At 37.3% G+C, this 20,049-nt stretch overlaps 1 protein-coding gene across 1 annotated transcript; it reads left to right on the top strand.

Annotated features, from left to right (window-relative positions):
• Nucleotides 1–18,805: 18,805 nt before the first annotated feature.
• On the top strand, nt 18,806–19,413 carry LOC122048208 (RING-H2 finger protein ATL1-like). Its single transcript, XM_042609801.1, has one exon. The coding sequence runs from the start codon at nt 18,822–18,824 to the stop codon at nt 19,365–19,367; it is 546 nt and encodes a 181-aa protein (XP_042465735.1). The 5' UTR covers nt 18,806–18,821; the 3' UTR covers nt 19,368–19,413.
• Nucleotides 19,414–20,049: the final 636 nt, after the last annotated feature.

Genomic DNA, 20,049 nt, shown 5'->3' with positions numbered 1-20,049 from the left:
ATAGAAAGAGGCATTAGTTTTGTTGGCCATTTTCCTGAACACAATTAAATAATTGGATTGGGGAGAAGAACCATGTAATTTTTCTTTATTGATTTGTTGGGATAAATAAGTACGTGCTTGTTGTTTCTTTTTGTTTTGTAATATATTTGGTGGACTTAATATATTTGGGCAGTCATACAGTGTTTTAGGACCGCAATATGCAAAATTACCATTGTTTCTGGATCCAAAAATCTCATACAAAGTAATAATGTCAAAACATTTTCTTTCCCGATCTTTCTGTTTGTATCACCTTTTCTATAATTGGTTATCAATATGCAAGTAGTCAATTATATGTGCATAGTTCTGTGCCATCATTTACATACCTCTTGGGCCATTTTCATTCTCTGTTGCTGTTGTTATAATTGAGTTAAGCCCGATTCATTTTGAAGCATAGTTCGTGATGTAAGAGATAGTTTTGGTAGTTTATCAAGGCTGAGTTTCGAAGTAAGACTCTCAGGCTTTAATGGACATCATAAGGGAAAGTCTTAAGGAGTTGGTCATGAATTACATGAACCTAATCAAAGCTATCCAACAAACCTATTTCGTTGGAATGACTCATCATTTTTTTTAATACTATCTTCTGAGTATTAATTACGATGTATAATTTAGTTTGCAGAATAAAAATATATGTGCAAATGCATATGTTGAGTAACCAAAACCAACACCAGAATATATGTGCAAATGCATATGTTGATCCTTAGTTATATGTGTAAAATACACCCGAACTTCTATCTAACTTCATCATCAATAAATTCCACCCTGTCTCCAAAAGTTATGATTAGCTTGCTTCCTTTTGCAATTGATATTGGGCAGCAACATTTCTGAATTCTAAGTGAAATAGATGAAATGTTATTGATGCAATAACTATTTATTTTTCTAGGTTGTGTCTCAATGACACTGGTCCAGTGCAATGAGAGTAACTAAACTACTATCATCTAAATTTATGAAACCAATTTTAGTTAATTCCAACTTGCCTTACCATATAATGATACAAAAATTCCATATCAACGTGAATACTACTTTTTTTGGTCTGCACATTTAATATTCAATAATGTTGTGGGTATTATTGCCACATATTTTGAACGTGCACTTTAATTAGTTTCAGTGCATATACTTGTGCAGTTAATGGAACTTTTTTAATTAAAAAAATCCACAATTGCATCATTTGAGGATAAGTTTTACCATCTCATTATTTTGAGTAACTTTTGTGTACATTTTAACTGCTTATATAGATTAAATAGAAGAAAAAAAAATTACCACTTAATTTGAGACTTGTTTATTTGCCCAAGTGCTCAATGTAATTTGTTCACTGCATTAATTTTTGTTGTACAAAGTTATCATCTTCTAGTCAACTTCATTGTAAAAATTAAAAGGATATTAAAAAAAGCACATTAGGCATAGAAGCAGGGCAAAATAAATACCAATATTAAAATCGAAGGAGCTTCTTCTCATTCATTTTGTTATTACAATTAAATTATTAATTTGCTATTACTATTTTTTACCACAGACTCCCTTTCAACCGAATGGAGCCCAATGTGATGATTTCATCCTGTGATATATGAAGGATATTATTGAATGTGCCACATCAATTGAAAAGGCTTCGCTGGGCTATAGTAATATTAAACATATTTCTAAGTTTTCTTATTGAAACGGTTGATGAACTAATTTGTACAATTAATATTTTCACTCATTTATTCTCATGCATCAGTTTGCAAAATCAATGATAGTCACAAAAGAAATCAATGAAGTACATTCTAAATGGTCAGATTGCATACAAGACCATATATCAGATGAGTAAGATATTTGGATATTAAAACTCTTTTGGTTAGGTCTTATAATCTATAAGTGTTTTGGAGTATTAATTTTTGGCATGAGCATATGATCTATACAATTTTTCTACAAGTATTATATTATATATATGTTTATAAGGAGTGATCATGTCATCATGAGTTTGTTTTTCATGTTGCTACAAGTGCACTTGTATATATGTTTTCTATAATTTGTTAGATTTAACATGAAAAACATTCTCCATAATAAGATTTCTGTGATCAACCAAAGTATGTTCTGAACATATTCTTTTCCTGTCCATTACCTGTTTTGCAATTTACAAAATTCAACTAAATTATTCTCTTATTTGACTCATCTAAATTTTATCGACTTCTCCATGTCTCTTTATTTATATAGTTAATTTTTTATTGAAGAAATTTATATAATTTTGGTATTGTATTTGTTGAAGTGAAAAAATGGTCTACTAGGAAGATGTTTAATGAGCATCTAAGGGATGTTATACTATTGCAGTCCGATAACATACTTATATCTCCTCTCTTTGGTAATTTTTATTATTTCTTCTGGTTTATTATAACTCGTATGCACCTAAAAGTGTATTACCTAGTTTTTATACCTCTCTTATCTTTTAGTTGCATCTATTATTGCAACACTTGGCAAAAGCTACTAGAGTGGTAATACTCATTGATGATTCTCTCATTATTCATTTGTTATTTTTTTTCTTATGAATCTTTATAAATGTGCTTTATGATCCTTCCTTATTGTAATTAAATAACTTATATTGTGGTATTATTATAACAATTGTTAGTTATTGTCTTACTATAGCATTGTTAAGTATACTTGATGTGTTTTAACTGAATGTTGTATTTAAAAAATTGAAAATGACAAATTAACAGTGAGATTCTGTAAAAATTTTATGTAACACTAAGTTTGATCACTCTCAATTTGTTCATTTAATTTTAAATAGTCACAATTAGTCTTCCATGATTAACTTCAAGTGAACTGAATCATATTTTTGATTTTGTATTTTTGTGCTTTACTTCCTAATTTTTATCTTTCCTACCTAATTAAACATCTCGAGACATGTTAATTGTCTACTTTGCCATCACTTATTTAGACTTTGTCAATGTGCAATCTTTTTAGTGGATAGAATTTTAACTTTGTTAACGTGCAATTATTTAACTGAATTATGGCTAGTATGCCTCTAATTATGAGCGTTCTGCTAGTTTAGTAGTGGATAGAATTTATGTATTTGTTTCATCTGTTTGTCTCGATTAATTTTGGTCTAGAAGATAAAATGGCTTAATTTATCGTTATTTGGGATCTACTTATGAAAAATCTTATTTAGTTTGTTTTTTAAGGCGTTATATTTCCATCGATATTCCATGTTTGAAGAATTTTTTGAGAAAATAGAGTGAAGTTTGAGTAGATAATTGTTAGTAGATTTCTTGACTCGTAGCTAATAGAAATTTAAGTTATTCTCTCCAATTAGATCATGACAATGTTTTGTTTTCTCCTTTTTATGTAGGAGTATTTTTATATTACTAAAATTTCTATATTGTTCTAGAAGTTATGTTAAATAATACAGTGAGACCTATATAAAAATTGTTATCCTCTGCATTATATATATATATATATATATATATATATATATATATATATATATATATATATATAAAATGCAGAGGATAATACATTTTATCTATTAGTGCATGATAGATACAAAACTCATGGTTGCATATAATAAAGATTATGATTAGTTGTTGCTTCTTAAGTTCCTCAAGTTAAAGCATGGTCGAAACAAAGAAGGGTCTCGAGATGGAGGAAGGGTCACTAGAGATTGGTATGGGTATTAATATGTTGCCATCAATTTGTTTTCTTACTCGTTTGTAAGTTCGTTCTGTTAGTTAGAACCTAGAGTCAATCATTTTGATGATTGTATTATAGACTTGTTGTATCATATTCTTATATAAATAAAGACATTTGTTTTTGTTATTATACTTATGTAACACCCACAAAACTATAAGATAAGTATATGGGTGTTATTTGCTTTAGAGCATAAGAGTAAGAAGAATCAAAGGAAAAAAGAAATAAGAGAAATAAAAAGAAGAGGTGAAGGTTTGAACCTTGAACCTCTCACAAAGGAAAGAAATAAAATTATGTATGATAACCACTAGGATAATGAATAACATATGAATGGAAAATGATAGGTATTGTAGTTAAAAGTGAAGATATAATTAAGTGAGGGAACAAGAGAAAATCAAGTAGTTTTCTTCCTCTTGTTTACCTCTTGGTAAAGAAAAGGAGTAAGCAAAAGACAAGTTGTCTTTTCTATTTTTTTCTCTATTTTCGTGGGGATTAAGAGAGTGAGGATGAGAAGAGTTAAGGGAGATGAATGAGGACATATTCTCATTAGAAAAGTATATACATGAATTAAGGAGAAAGGGAAGCAAAATTCATATTTGTTTCTTCCACCCACTTAGCATAAAAAGGAAAGAAAGAAAAGGATTTCATTTTCTTTCTTCTTCCTCACCATTGCCGAAACTAGAGCTCTTCTCCCTCATCACCACAAGCCGAGTTTAGGTCTTCTTCCTAAGAGAAAACTAAGATACAAGAAGGAGCCTTCAAGGTGTACCCTTCCAAGCAAGAGAAATCAAAAGGAGTGATAAAAGAAGAAGCTCTCTTCTTCCTCTTCACCAAGGGTACCATTTCCTTAAGGATTAACAAGTGAACACTAGGTAAGCTTCCCCTCACCTGTGGTACAATAGCTCATATGGTTTTCCATGAAGATAGATTGCTAAAAAAAAAAACTAGGGTTGCTTTATGGAAATTTCGGCCAAGACAAAAGGAAGAGTCTAAGAAATTTTAAACTAGATATGCTTATTATTTTTCTTGTGACATGTATCTTATGTAGGAGGTTAATCTAATGTTTCCATGCTAGAATGATTAATTAGAACTTAGATCCATGAACCTTAGACTCTCGGCCAAGCATGAACAAGAGGACTAGGTAAGCTAAAGACTCAAATTAAACATGCTCCCTTGTTCTTGTGTCATGTACGCTATGAAAATGGTGTTGTTAGCTTTTTCTCTTACTTGTATGTTGATTGAAACTCCATTTTTTATGCTCATGAATATTCGGCCATGGAAGAACTAAAGGCCTAGGAGAGCTTTAAACCTAAAACTAAGCATGCTATGATTTTTCCTAAGACAAGATATGAAGCTAAAATGTTATGCCTTGATTGTATGTTGGTTTGAAAGTCTATTTCATGCTTATGAAGATTCGGCCATGTTGTGATTTGAGGCCTAGGAAAGTTTAAACCAAGGCTAAGATGCTCATGACCTTCTTGATGAAATGATATGAAACTAGTTTGATGTTCTTAGGGTTGCTTGTTACATAGAAATTTAGTTACATGTAACTTTCGGCCACACTAAGTTTTAGGGCTAGGATGCTTAGATTTTAAACTAAGTTTACTCATGATGTTTCTTGTAATAAATGCTATGAAATGTGTTGTGGTTTCTATACTCTTATGCCACTAGAAACCTAGTTTTCATGCTCACATGTTTCGGCCACCATTGGTTTAAAGGCCTAGGGAAACTTAGAACCCAACTTGGATATGCTCATGATGTTTCTTTTGATAAATGCTATGAAATGTAGTTGTGGTTTCCATGCTCTTATGCCATTAGAAACCTAGTTTCCATGCTCACATGTTTCGGCCACTATTGGTCTAAAGGCCTAGGAAAATGTAGAACCCAACTTAGATATGCTCATGATGTTTCTTGTGATAAATGCTATGAAATGTAGTTGTGGTTTCCATGCTCTTATTCCCTAGAAACCTAGTTTCCATGCTCACATGTTTCGGCCACTATTGGTCTAAAGGCCTAGGAAAATGTAGAACCCAACTTAGATATGCTCATGATGTTTCTTGTGATAAATGCTATGAAATGTAGTTGTGGTTTCCATGCTCTTATGCCCTAGAAACCTAGTTTTCATGCTCACATGTTTCGGCCACTATTGGTCTAAAGGCCTAGGGAAATTTAGAACCCAACTTAGATATGCTCATGATGTTTCTTGTGATAAATGCTATGAAATGTAGATGTGTTTTTCCATGCTCTTATGCCACTAGAAATCTAGTTTTCCATGCTTAATATGTTTCGGCCACCTTGAGTTAATGGGTTTAGGAAGTTTGGAACTTGAACCAAATGTGCTTATGATGTTCCTCATGAAATGTGTCGGATATTGGCTTAAGGTTCAACACCTTCATGATACATGTAACCTAGAATAAGGCTTGCTAGGGTTCGACCATGATAAGGATAGAAGCTTATGGAACTTAGAACCCAAATTAAACATGCTCAAGTTGTTCCTTATGAAATATGATATGATATGAGTTTAGGGTTTTCATGTTTACATGTTGTTTAGAACTTGATTGCTCTTCATGAAGGTTTCGGCCATGAAAGAATTAGAAACCTAGGAAGGCTTAAAAATTTAGGTTAACATGCTTATGATCTTTCTTATGATAGGATGTGAAGTTAGCATGAGATTCTTATGTTTGTATGTTGTCTAGAGTTCATGTCCCTACTCTTGACTTTTGGCCAAAAAAGATTTAGTGACCTAGATGTGCCTCACATGCTATGCTATGAATTAAGAGATGTTATTTAAATGATTCCATGTATGATTATGTCTTTCTATTATGAGTGATATGTTCATTATGTATGCTTATTACCCATGCATGTGCTATGCGCCCAATTATGCATGCTTTATGATATGATAAATGACATATCCATTATGTACGTTTATGATCCATGCATGTGCTGTGTGCCCAAATATGCATGCCTTATGATGTGATAAATGACATGTTCATTATGTATGCTTATGATCCATGCATGTGCTGTGTGCCCAAATATGCATGTTTTATGATATGTTAAGAAATATGTTATGCATGAAATGATAAGAACTATGATATGTATGACATGCTACTTTACTTTATGTATGGCTTGTACCAAGGGTGGGCTCCATAAGCACCCCGGGGTCGATGTACTAAGAAACGGGCCTCGTTAGGGATGGGCTCCTAAGTGCCCCTAGGTCGATGGACTAAGAAACGAGCCTAGTATGTATGCCTTGTAGGGTTCAAGACTTGCTACCTTGGACCTACATAGGACGCACGCATTTATGTATGTGGTACAAGCCGGGGCCCTAATCATGTTGAGATTATGTTTAAGTATGTATATTATAAGTTTTCAAAAGACATGTTGCATATGTTTCATGATACATGTTTAGGAATTCACCTTGCATATACTTTATGATTATGTCATGATATTTATGATGATGTTATGCTATGTCAGGATTCATTTGATGTTCATGTTAGAATATGCTATGATACTTTATGATGATTGTGTTATGATATGCCATGATATGCTGCTTGATATGATAAATTGTTTCCATGCATTTTGACTTGTGATTTTGATATGTTATACGATTTTTGTGAGTAGAAAAGGAACTTACTGAGTCATGAGTGCTCACAGCTTACTTTCTTGTACCACAGATAAAGGCAAGGAATGGATGTACTAGGGGAGCAGCAGGAGGGGCTAGAAGGATGTGTGTGGTAGTGGCTTGGCTAAAGGGAAAGACCTGCTTTTGTTAATAAAGAAATATGCCATGTTTATGTTATTTCATTTTGACTCCATGACCTACTTGATACAGTGGCTGAGGCTGAAGCCGGAGAACTTCTCGGGTACTTGCGAGCCGTGGGATGTCCAGGCCTGGTTCAAGACAGTAGAGAGCACAGTGGAACTACTGGACTGGCCCGAACCAGAGAAGATCAAATGCGTATCTTTCTGCTTCTCCGGAGATGCGAGAATGTGGTGGGAAAGAGTTAAAGCTAAGAGGTAAATTAATCTGATGAATTGGACGGACTTCGAGACAGAGTTCTTTGAAGAGTTCTTCCATACGCAAGTGACGAACCTGCATTACGACGAGTTCACCGAGTTCCGGCAAGGTGATTTATCAGTGAACGAAGCAGTAAAGCGCTTCAACTGTCTAGCACGCCTTTGTCCCGAATTATTGCGTACAGAAAGAGAAAGGGTCAAACTGATGCTGAAGATGCTTCGACCCGAGATAGCACTGAACGTGGCCGGCGGAGTTAATAGATCGCAGACTACAGAGGAATTAGTCAGCAGTGCATTGATTACGGAACATTGTCAGAAAGCAATGAGGGAGAATAAAGGTCAGACACGAGCAGAAGGACAGAGACCCCAGAGTACCAAACCAGGCTGGAAAGGAACTTCTACCGGAAAAAGAAAGCAGTGGGACAACGCAAAAAGTGGGTCAGTGAATAAGCAACCGAGATACCCCCAGTGTTCTGTTTGTGGGAAGCTGCATTCCGGATTATGTCACAAAGGTACAAGAAAATGCTGTAATTACGGACAGGAAGGACATTTGGCCAGAGACTGTCCTACTCAGTTTCAGGCACCATTCCAGCAGAATAACCAGAACAAGAGTGCCCCTTCACAATTACACCAGATGCAAACTGCTATAGAAGGGACTTCGATCAGCCAAGGGAGATTGGAAGCCCCGCCAGCGACGACGAATGCCAGGATTTTCGTGATTACTAGTGAAGACGTGGCGAACGCCTCTACTGTCGTTACAGGTCAGCCGCCTATCTCTAGCCAACATGCTAAAGTTTTATTTAATACTGAAGGCAAACCAGTGGTCGAATCTATCGGGAAACCGAGAACCATTTCGTGTCATGGGGTCGAGACTATGTCCGGGCGACTCTCCACCCTGACCATAGCACCCACCCTATTCGACAATATATTAGAGAAGCAAACCAGTGACCAAAGCCTCCAAAGGATTAAACAAGAGATCTTAGAAGGAAAGAATGATGGATTTCATACCGCGGACATCGGAATATTATACCTCAGAGATCGATTATGTATTCCCGAGAACCCCGAGTTGTGAAGGAAGATATTAGAATAAGCTCATTCAACGCCCTATGCAATGCATCCGGGATCCACAAAAATGTACCAGGATTTGAAAAAGAAATTCTGGTGGTCCGGTATGAAAAGAGATGTGGCTTAGTACATCAGTGCCTGCCTGACCTGTCAGAGGGTTAAAGCAGAACACCAGAGGCCTGGAGGATTACTGCAGCCTATCCAAATTCTGGAATGGAAATGGGAGGATATCTCTATGGACTTTATTTAAGGATTATCCAAGACAACAAACGGCTATGACGCTATATGGGTAATCGTGGATAGACTAACCAAATCCGCCCACTTTCTAGCAATTAAGATGACTCATTCAATTGAGCAACTGGCTCAATTATATATCAAGGAAATTATTAGACTACATGGGATCCCTAAGACCATCATCTCTGACAGAGATGGTCGTTTTGTCTCACATTTTTGGGAATGTGTTCAAAGGGCTCTTGGTACAAAGCTATTATTCAGTACTGCTTTCCACCCTCAAACCGACGGACAGACAGAGAGGGTGAACCAAGTGCTAGAAGACATGCTACGGGCTTGTGCCTTGGACTTCAAAGGAAACTGGTGCCTATATTTATGCTTAGCAGAATTCGCTTACAACAATAGCTGCCAGGCTACTATTGGGATGGCACCCTACGAGGCTCTGTATGGTAGGAAATGCAGATCACCTATATGTTGGTATGAAGGCGGGGAAAAGAAAGAGATGAGATTTCAAACAGAGCTTATCAATAACACCACCCGTGTTATACAGAATATCCGCCAAAGAATAGAAACTGCTCAGAGTCGACAGAAGAATTATGCGGATAAGCGACGAAGGCCATTGGAGTTCAGTGTCGGAGACTCAGTATTCCTCAAGGTAGCTCCTATGAAGGGAGTAATGAGGTTCGGTAAGAAGGGAAAGCTAAGCCCGCGCTATGTGGGACCATACCAGGTTCTGAAAAGAATCGGCAAGGTAGCGTATGAAATAGAGCTGCCTCAAGAGATGTCAGCCATTCACAACGTATTCCACGTTTCGATGCTAAAGAAATGTATTCCGAACACGAGCCAAGTGATCGAACCCCAGACAGTATAAGTGCAAGAGGACCTAACCTACGAAAGCTGGACAATTCAGATATTGGATCGAGATGTCAAAAGACTAAGGAACAAAGAAGTACCCTTAGTAAAGGTCTTATGGCAAAATCAACAGTACGAAGAAGCCACGTGGGAACGAGAAGATGATATGAAACAAAAGTATCCGGAGCTATTTTAAGTTCGAGGACGAACTTTCTATGAGGTACGGGGTACTGTAACACCCACAAAACTATAAGATAAGTATATGAGTGTTATTTTCTTTAGAGCATAAGAGTAAGAAGAATCAAAGGAAAAAAGAAATAAGAGAAATAAAAAGAAGAGGTGAAGGTTTGAACCTTGAACCTCTCACAAAAGATAGAAATAAAATTATGTATGATAACCACTAGGATAATGAATAACATATGAATGGAAAATGATGGGTATTGTAGTTAAAAGTTAAGATATAATTAAGTGAGGGAACAAGAGAAAATCAAGTAGTTTTCTTCCTCTTGTTTACCTCTAGGTAAAGAAAAGGAGTAAGCAAAAGACAAGTTGTCTTTTCTATTTTTTTTCTCTATTTTCGTGGGGATTAAGAGAGTGAAGATGAGAAGAGTTAAGGGAGATGAATGAGGACATATTCTCATTAGAAAAGTATATACATGAATTAAGGAGAAAGGGAAGCAAAATTCATATTTGTTTCTTCCACCCACTTAGCATAAAAAGGAAAGAAAGAAAAGGATTTCATTTTCTTTCTTCTTCCTCACCATTGCCGAAACTAGAGCTCTTCTCCCTCATCACCACAAGCCGAGTTTAGGTCTTCTTCCTAAGAGAAAACTAAGATACAAGAAGGAGCCTTCAAGGTGTACCCTTCCAAGCAAGAGAAATCAAAAGGAGTGATAAAAGAAGAAGCTCTCTTCTTCCTCTTCACCAAGGGTACCATTTCCTTAAGGATTAACAAGTGAACACTAGGTAAGCTTCCCCTCACCTGTGGTACAATAGCTCATATGGTTTTCCATGAAGATAGATTGCTAAAAAAAAAACTAAGGTTGCTTTATGGAAATTTTGGCCAAGACAAAAGGAAGAGTCTAAGAAATTTTAAACTAGATATGCTTATTATTTTTCTTGTGACATGTATCTTATGTAGGAGGTTAATCTAATGTTTCCATGCTAGAATGATTAATTAGAACTTAGATCCATGAACCTTAGACTCTCGGCCAAGCATGAACAAGAGGACTAGGTAAGCTAAAGACTCAAACTAAACATGCTCCCTTGTTCTTGTGTCATGTACCCTATGAAAATGGTGTTGTTAGCTTTTTCTCTTACTTGTATGTTGATTGAAACTCCATTTTTTATGCTCATGAATATTCGGCCATGGAAGAACTAAAGGCCTAGGAGAGCTTTAAACCTAAAACTAAGCATGCTATGATTTTTCCTAAGACAAGATATGAAGCTAAAATGTTATGCCTTGATTGTATGTTGGTTTGAAAGTCTATTTCATGCTTATGAAGATTCGGCCATGTTGTGATTTGAGGCCTAGGAAAGTTTAAACCAAGGCTAAGATGCTCATGACCTTCTTGATGAAATGATATGAAACTAGTTTGATGTTCTTAGGGTTGCTTGTTACATAGAAATTTAGTTACATGTAACTTTCGGCCACACTAAGTTTTAGGGCTAGGATGCTTAGATTTTAAACTAAGTTTACTCATGATGTTTCTTGTAATAAATGCTATGAAATGTGTTGTGGTTTCTATACTCTTATGCCACTAGAAACCTAGTTTTCATGCTCACATGTTTCGGCCACCATTGGTTTAAAGGCCTAGGGAAACTTAGAACCCAACTTGGATATGCTCATGATGTTTCTTTTGATAAATGCTATGAAATGTAGTTGTGGTTTCCATGCTCTTATGCCATTAGAAACCTAGTTTCCATGCTCACATGTTTCGGCCACTATTGGTCTAAAGGCCTAGGAAAATGTAGAACCCAACTTAGATATGCTCATGATGTTTCTTGTGATAAATGCTATGAAATGTAGTTGTGGTTTCCATGCTCTTATGCCCTAGAAACCTAGTTTCCATGCTCACATGTTTCGGCCACTATTGGTCTAAAGGCCTAGGAAAATGTAGAACCCAACTTAGATATGCTCATGATGTTTCTTGTGATAAATGCTATGAAATGTAGTTGTGGTTTCCATGCTCTTATGCCCTAGAAACCTAGTTTTCATGCTCACATGTTTCGGCCACTATTGGTCTAAAGGCTTAGGGAAATTTAGAACCCAACTTAGATATGCTCATGATGTTTCTTGTGATAAATGCTATGAAATGTAGATGTGTTTTTCCATGCTCTTATGCCACTAGAAATCTAGTTTTCCATGCTTAATATGTTTCGGCCACCTTGAGTTAATGGGTTTAGGAAGTTTGGAACTTGAACCAAATGTGCTTATGATGTTCCTCATGAAATGTGTAGGATATTGGCTTAAGGTTCAACACCTTCATGCTACATGTAACCTAGAATAAGGCTTGCTAGGGTTCGGCCATGATAAGGATAGAAGCTTATGGAACTTAGAACCCAAATTAAACATGCTCAAGTTGTTCCTTATGAAATATGATGTGATATGAGTTTAGGGTTTTCATGTTTACATGTTGTTTAGAACTTGATTTCTCTTCATGAAGGTTTCGACCATGAAAGAATTAGAAACCTAGGAGGGCTTAAAAATTTAAGTTAACATGCTTATGATCTTTCTTATGATAGGATGTGAAGGTAGCATGAGATTCTTATGTTTGTATGTTGTCTAGAGTTCATGTCCCTACTCTTGACTTTCGGCCATAAAAGGTTTAGTGACCTAGATGTGCCTCACATGCTATGCTATGAATTAAGAGATGTTATTTAAATGATTCCATGTATGATTATGTCTTTCTATGATGAGTGATATGTTCATTATGTATGCTTATGACCCATGCATGTGTTATGTGCCCAATTATGCATGCTTTATGATATGATAAATGACATGTCCATTATGTACGTTTATGATCCATGCATGTGCTGTGTGCCCAAATATGCATGCCTTATGATGTGATAAATGACATGTTCATTATGTATGCTTATGATCCATGCATGTGCTGTGTGCCCAAATATGCATGTTTTATGATATGTTAAGAAATATGTTATGCATGAAATGATAAGAACTATGATATGTATGACATGCTAATTTACTTTATGTATGGCTTGTACCAAGGGTGGGCTCCATAAGCGCCCCGGGGTCGATGGACTAAGAAACGGGCCTCGTTAGGGATGTGCTCCTTAGTGCCCCTAGGTCGACGGACTAAGAAACGAGCCTAGTATGTATGCCTTGTAGGGTTCAAGACTTGCTACCTTGGACCTACTTAGGACGCGCGCATTTATGTATGTGGTACAAGCCTGAGCCCTAATCATGTTGAGATTATGTTTAAGTATGTATATTATAAGTTTTCAAAAGACATGTTGCATATGTTTCATGATACATGTTTAGGAATTCACCTTGCATATACTTTATGATTATGCCATGATATTTATGATGATGTTATGCTATGTCAGGATTCATTTGATGTTCATGTTAGAATATGCTATGATACTTTATGATGATTGTGTTACGATATGCCATGATATGCTGCTTGATATGATAAATTGTTTCCATGCATTTTGACTTGTGATTTTGATATGCTATACGGTTTTTGTGAGTAAGAAAGGAACTTACTGAGCCATGAGTGCTCACAGCTTACTTTCTTGTACCACAGATAAAGGCAAGGAATGGATGTACTAGGGGAGCAGCAGGAGGGGCTAGAAGGATGTGTGTGGTAGTGGCTTGGCTAAAGGGAAAGACCTGCTTTTGTTAATAAAGAAATATGCCATGTTTATGTTATTTCATTTTGACTCCATGACCTTAATTATGTGTTTGGCTATTATGACTCAAAAATCATGATAAGTATGCTATGTGGTTTTATATGTCTATAGTGATTTTAAAGTAAAAGCTTTTAATTTCTCTAAGTAAGACTTCCGCTGTGTTAAGTAAGTATGTATGTGTCCAAGTAACCCCCGTCGCCTTAGCAGGAGGGGCGGGGCGTTACAACTTACTTGTATTGGTGCCAAATAAACTAAGTATAATAGCGTCCTTGAGTAGAAGGTTCTCACCTATATCAATCGGTTAGTTGAACCGATAGTGAGATAATATAGGGAACACTACTCTTAATCATTCCTAGTCGAGTATTAACATTCAGGGACAATGTTAATGCAATAAGACTAGCATGTAGGTCAACTCGATGACTTGATCTCACAAGTCATGGATATAGAGATATCAAGTTGACACATAGGTATGCATTGGAGAATGTATACTGAATGACCCGCCATGAGAAAGTATCATGGATCATTATATGAGTGTCATATACTTTCTCATGTGACTATTAGTATGACTACTAGTCCTTAGACCTGAAGTCACCATGGTTTCCTACATAAGGAGTTATGTACTTTGGTTTCGTCAAACGTCACCCGTAACTGGGTGGACTATAAAGGCAATTACTGGGTATGTAACGAATTATGCAGAGGGATGTGAGTGATGTAGATGGGATCTATCCCTCCTATATGACGGGAGCGACATCGATATTCTTGATAGAGTGAGACCACAAAGTGCATGGTCATGCCCAAATGAGTCAATATAAGATATTGAGCTCATTTGATTTAGTGAGTCTACTTGGAGTTCAAGATTTAGATTGATTAGAGGATGATACGGTCTATGCCTCACATTGATCAATCTAGATGTCTTGGATAGAAGGACACTTGTCATATATTGTGAGGAGTCACAATTAGTAGTCACAAGGTGATGTTGGATCTCAACATTCTTGTAACTTGGGTAGTAATGATGTGTTGCTAGATACCGCTCATTACTTATGCTCTTAAATGAGTTTAGGGGCATTGCCAACATTACAAGAACCTATAGGGTCACACACTAAGGACAATTAGATGGAGATTAGGTTCATATGATGAACCAAGAGGATTAGATTCATTTGATGAATCAAATTGGATTAAGAGTAATCCTAATTGGGCTAATTGAGTTGGACTTGAGTTGATTCATGTGTTCAATGAGTCTAATTTAGATTATGACTCATTGAATCAATTTAATTAAATGAATTAGATTCATTATATTAAATTGGCTTGAATTAAATGGTTGGATTAGATCAACCATGAGAGAGATTAAGTCAAGTTTGACTTGACTTGAGAGGAAGAGTCAAGTTTGACTTGACTTTATGCCACCTCATTGGTGAGTTGGCATTGAGTGTGCCAATGATGATGCTCCACATCATCATGGTTGCTTAAGTGGGATGCCACCTCATGGGAGTTACCAAGAGTTGTGACTCTTGGCATTCCATGGAGGTTACACATCCTCTTAATGTGCCCGGCCACATCAATTGGAGAAATAAGTTTCATTTTGCAAGGGTAACTCTCATCTTCTTCCTCCTAGTGCTCTCTCTTCTTGCTCTTCCTCTCCTCATCTTGCTGAACCCTACTAAGGTGCTAGCACACTTTATTTTGGTGATCTCCTTCTTGTGTTCGTGTGAATACTTCTAGAGGGTTGTCTACTTTGACAATCTCGAGATCCAGCACCATTGGACGAGCGGGATTCGCGAAAGGCACGCATCAAGGGTAAAACTCATACTCTAATGTAGATCTAGAGTTTGTAAACTCGTACTCGTAATGTTTTCAAAGTTTTATTCTTCGCACAGATCCGGTGGCGGGGCTTTCGGGGTTTCCGCGATGCGAAAAAGCGGTTTTCGCGGCCCGAAAAATCCAACACATCCAATGTGTTGACATTTTATTGTTAACATTTTCAGATGCTTGCATCACCACCGGGTCAAACCTTAGATGGAGCAGGCGAGGAAAGCTTCCAACTAGCCATCTTTTTTGGAGTACTCTGAAACTGAGACGCTCCATTAATTGCTAACTTCAAGAGAGGTTGAATCTAATAGACTTGAGAAACGACAAGTATTGTATATATGTTTGTAAGAAGTGATCATTTAAAATGAAATGATATATATATATATATATATATATATATATATATATATATATATATATATATATATAATGGTTTATTGTATATATTTTTGTAGACAATGGCTTATTGTATATATATTTGTAGAAAATAATTTATTGTTCTTTAGTGTGTGTTGAGAAATGACAATGGTTAAATAATTAAAATGATAATTGATACGGGTTATGATAGATCGACCGAACGAGTGAATGAAGGGTTTAAGTCTAGAAAGATAGGGAAGGTATATTGTCGGTCAAGTAAATGCCGAGCGAGCGTCTCCGCGCTCATATATGCTCAGTCGAGCAAAACCCGTCTGAGCATGGAGGCATTTAGCCTTATAATATTCTTAGCATCTTACCGGCCGATCGTAGGCTAAGAGAGCACCCACGTGCTCATATATGCTCGACTGGACAAGAGCTCGCCCCAGCATAAAGCCATTTAGCTTTATATAATATTCTCGGTATCTTACCGGCTGACCGCAGGCTGAGTGAGTGCACTCGTGCTCATATGTGCTCGACCGGGCAAAAGCTCGCCCGAGCATAAAAGCATTTAGTCTTATATAATATTTTCAGTATCTTACTAACCGACTGCAAGCTGAGCGAGTATCTACGTGCTCCTATATGCTCGGCTGGGCAAAGTCCGCCCAAGCATGAAGACATTTAACCATGTATAATATTCTCAGCCTAGTACCGGTCGACCGCAGGCCGAGTCAGCGCACTCGCGCTCATATATGCTCGGTCAGGCAAGAGTCCGCCCGAGCATAAAGATATTTAGCCTTATATAATATTTTCAGTAACTTACTGGTCGACTGCAGGCCAAGCGAGTATCCACGTGCTCATGTATGCTCGGTCGGGCAAAGCCCGCCCGAAGTATAAAGAAAGAATCAACAGATGGTATTCTTAATAGCATACACGACCGGCTTGAACGATCGGTCGAAGCATATTCGACAGAAAGTAATCTGAACAGTATATACGACCGGCATGAACGACCGGTCGAAGCATATTCAGCAGAAAGTAATCTGAACAGTATATACGACCGGCTTGAATGATCGGTCTAAGCATATTCAACAAAAAGTAATCTGAACACTATATACGACAGGCTTGAACGACCGGTCGAAGCATATTCAGCAGGAGGTGATATGAACAATATATACGATCGGCTTAAACGACTGGCTGAAATATATTCAACGAAAGACATTCCTAACAGTATATGCGGCCGGCTTGAATGACCGGCCGAAACATGCTTAATAGAATATTTGACGAGAAATATCTTCTAGAAGCTTCTTCAATTATGATGACGTGTCACCATTACGAATCATAAACGACAAAATGGGTACATCTCGGGTATAGAAAAGATTCCTTAAAGGATTATTGCATGAAGTATAGAAGAAGACTTCATCTCTTAAACAAACTCTAACGAACCGGGGACCACCTCACGAATACGGAGGTCACGTGAGGTGGTATAAAAAGGGGAATCTTCTCCGTTGGCAATGTACGCAAGTTCTAGCATCTGAACTCTGTTTTTACTTCAATTACTATTTCTTCTTCTTCTTCTTCTACTTCTTCTTCTGCTTCCATCTTTAAGAGTAACTGACTTGAGTATCGGAGGGCCTAACCAAGGATCCCCACCCCGGTCTTAGGTTGCTAACACTTTTTTGGCTCGTCTCATTATGCGTAGGAGCGTGGAGGAGTTTCTTCAGATCATCAGAGTTCGTCTTCATAAGGGATCATCATCATTCATCAGAACCAGCGCTCATCCTCGCAGATCTTAGACGGGATCAATAACATTCAATATGAACAACAACAATTAAAAACTATTGCCTAAGACCCAAAAAATTATGAGAAATTGATGCGTTGAGAAAGATATGATGCGAGTACAATTCATTGTCTTTGCACTTGAAATAAAATGATTAAAACTCATTGTTAAAGATAAAAAAATGTATGGTAAATTAACATGTTGAGAAAGATAGGGGCGTTCAAAGACAATGATTAAAAATCATTGTCTTTTTATTTTAAACACATTGGTTAAAATTTTTTGCCGTTTTAGGAAATAACTATAGTCTTTTTACCTAAAACACAACGGTTCAACTTGAAATATATATAATAGTGAAAAACTGTTGTATTTTAAGTGAAGAGATAACGACTTTTAACCGTAGTCTTTGAGCGCTCCTATCTTTCTCAACGCGTCAATTTACAATGATTTTTTGGGGTATCTGACAACAATCTTTAACTGCTGTCATTTAGTAGTTTTGTTGTAGTGGGCAAACTCAGGTTAATTTATGATCCTGCAAGTCAAGTCCTTCATACAAAGATAGGGGTCTCGAGTCTTCAACTCCTAGGTGCGACTGCTTTGGCAATTGGGCATTCGGGCTCGGGCTTGAGCTCATGCTCTCCAGTCCTTAGCTTCTAGGCACTTAGCTGGTTGGGCATTTGAGCTTGGGATCTCGGATCCTTAGGCACTCAGTATTCTGCACTTGGGTCTTCAACTCGACAGTCGAGCGCTCGGTCACTTGAGCGCATAGCCATTCAAGCAGTTGACATGATGACCTGACTATCTCAAGGCGGGATCGTGTGAGTGTCTGGCTAACTTGATATGGGTCGAATACCTACGAGATATGTGGCAAAGTTAAATATATTTTTTTAATATAAGTTGAGCGTGTGATATGCTATTTTGCTAGCTAACTTGAAGTTCTTCAACCTAAACAATTATTTTAAAATGATTATATCAAACAATTGATGGATGAATACTCATATGCAATGTAATTCGAATCCGACTACTAGCTAGTCATGTAATGTTTCGAATCCGAATACTAGCTAGTAGTATAGCTTGCTAGCTGGCTAGTTTTCATCGCTGCAACTATATATACGCTGGCTTTCCTACACCACTCGCGCGCCAGCATCTTTCACCGCGAATGGCCGCATCTCCGCTAATGGCAGAAGCAAAACCACCATCAGCCCCACGTTCTTCTTCCTCTTCTCCTCCTCCCATCTTGGCTGTCGCCATTCTCGGCATCCTGACCACCGCCATCCTCCTCCTCTCGTACTACCTCTTTGTCACCAAGTGCCGCACCGGCCGCCGCCTACGTTCTCCCCTCGCCAACCAGGCTCGCGGCCTCCACCCCTCTCTCATCCGCTCCATTCCCGTCGTCAACTTCACCGTAGCATCCAACGACATCGAACTGAGGAGCCAGTGCGCTGTCTGTTTGAACGAGTTCCAAAACATGGAGCGACTCAAGCTGCTCCCTGGTTGCTCCCACACCTTCCACATCGACTGCATCGAAACCTGGCTCCAGTTCAACGCCAATTGTCCACTGTGCCGCTCCGACGTCACTGCCTCCGCCGCTGCCGTGCCAGCCCAATTCATTTTAGTCGTTGAACAGAGTCGAAGCTCAGGGCCAATAGATGTAAGCGCAGAAATCACCGGTCAAACCTCGACAACGTTAACCAGGAAATTTTAGAATTACTAAACCAGAAGCATGGGGAGACGAGTGCATTGGCATTAGAGAAAAGGATGAGGAATCTTAATTAGCTTGTTTGCAGCGCATAATTAAGGAGGCCCTTCTCAATGGATTCCTCTAATGATAGACAATAGTCTCTGTGTTGTATTGCATCAATGGCTGAACCATTGATTTTTTACCTTTCTAAATTCCAAGAAAAGATGTTCACTTTGTCAATACTGTTGGATACTGACATTAATTTCATCTTGATAATGCTTCGGGAGATAAATTAAAAAAGGGGCAATACTATATGGTTAAAATCTAATGTATATTTATTGTTTAGCTGGCATAAATTAATTAAGATAGTTTGTATTAATGGAACACTTTATATTCATTTTCGGGTGGATCTGGCCATTAAGATTTATGAAAAAAAATATTAAATTTGAATTTAAGTTACTAAACTTTAAATTCTTATTTGGTGTCGACTTGCTGTCAAACTAGGCTGATAGGCTGAACTATAGGGTAGGTCCAACTGTCAAAGAAGGGTAAGATGTCCAATATGGGTAGGCCAAACTGTCAAGTGGTCTGAGTTGCAGAGGCTAAGTTATCAATCTGAAAGGGCGGGTAGAGAATTGCTATGTAAGAAATTGAGCACAGAGTTTCTGAATTACTGAATCAAGAAGTTAGCGGGAAGATACCGAAC

The sequence above is a fragment of the Zingiber officinale genome, chromosome 2B (assembly GCF_018446385.1).
Source record: "Zingiber officinale cultivar Zhangliang chromosome 2B, Zo_v1.1, whole genome shotgun sequence".
Taxonomy (NCBI): Eukaryota; Viridiplantae; Streptophyta; class Magnoliopsida; order Zingiberales; family Zingiberaceae; genus Zingiber; species Zingiber officinale.
Note: the sequence above shows the minus strand (reverse complement) of the source record. Positions and strands in the feature narration are given on the sequence as shown.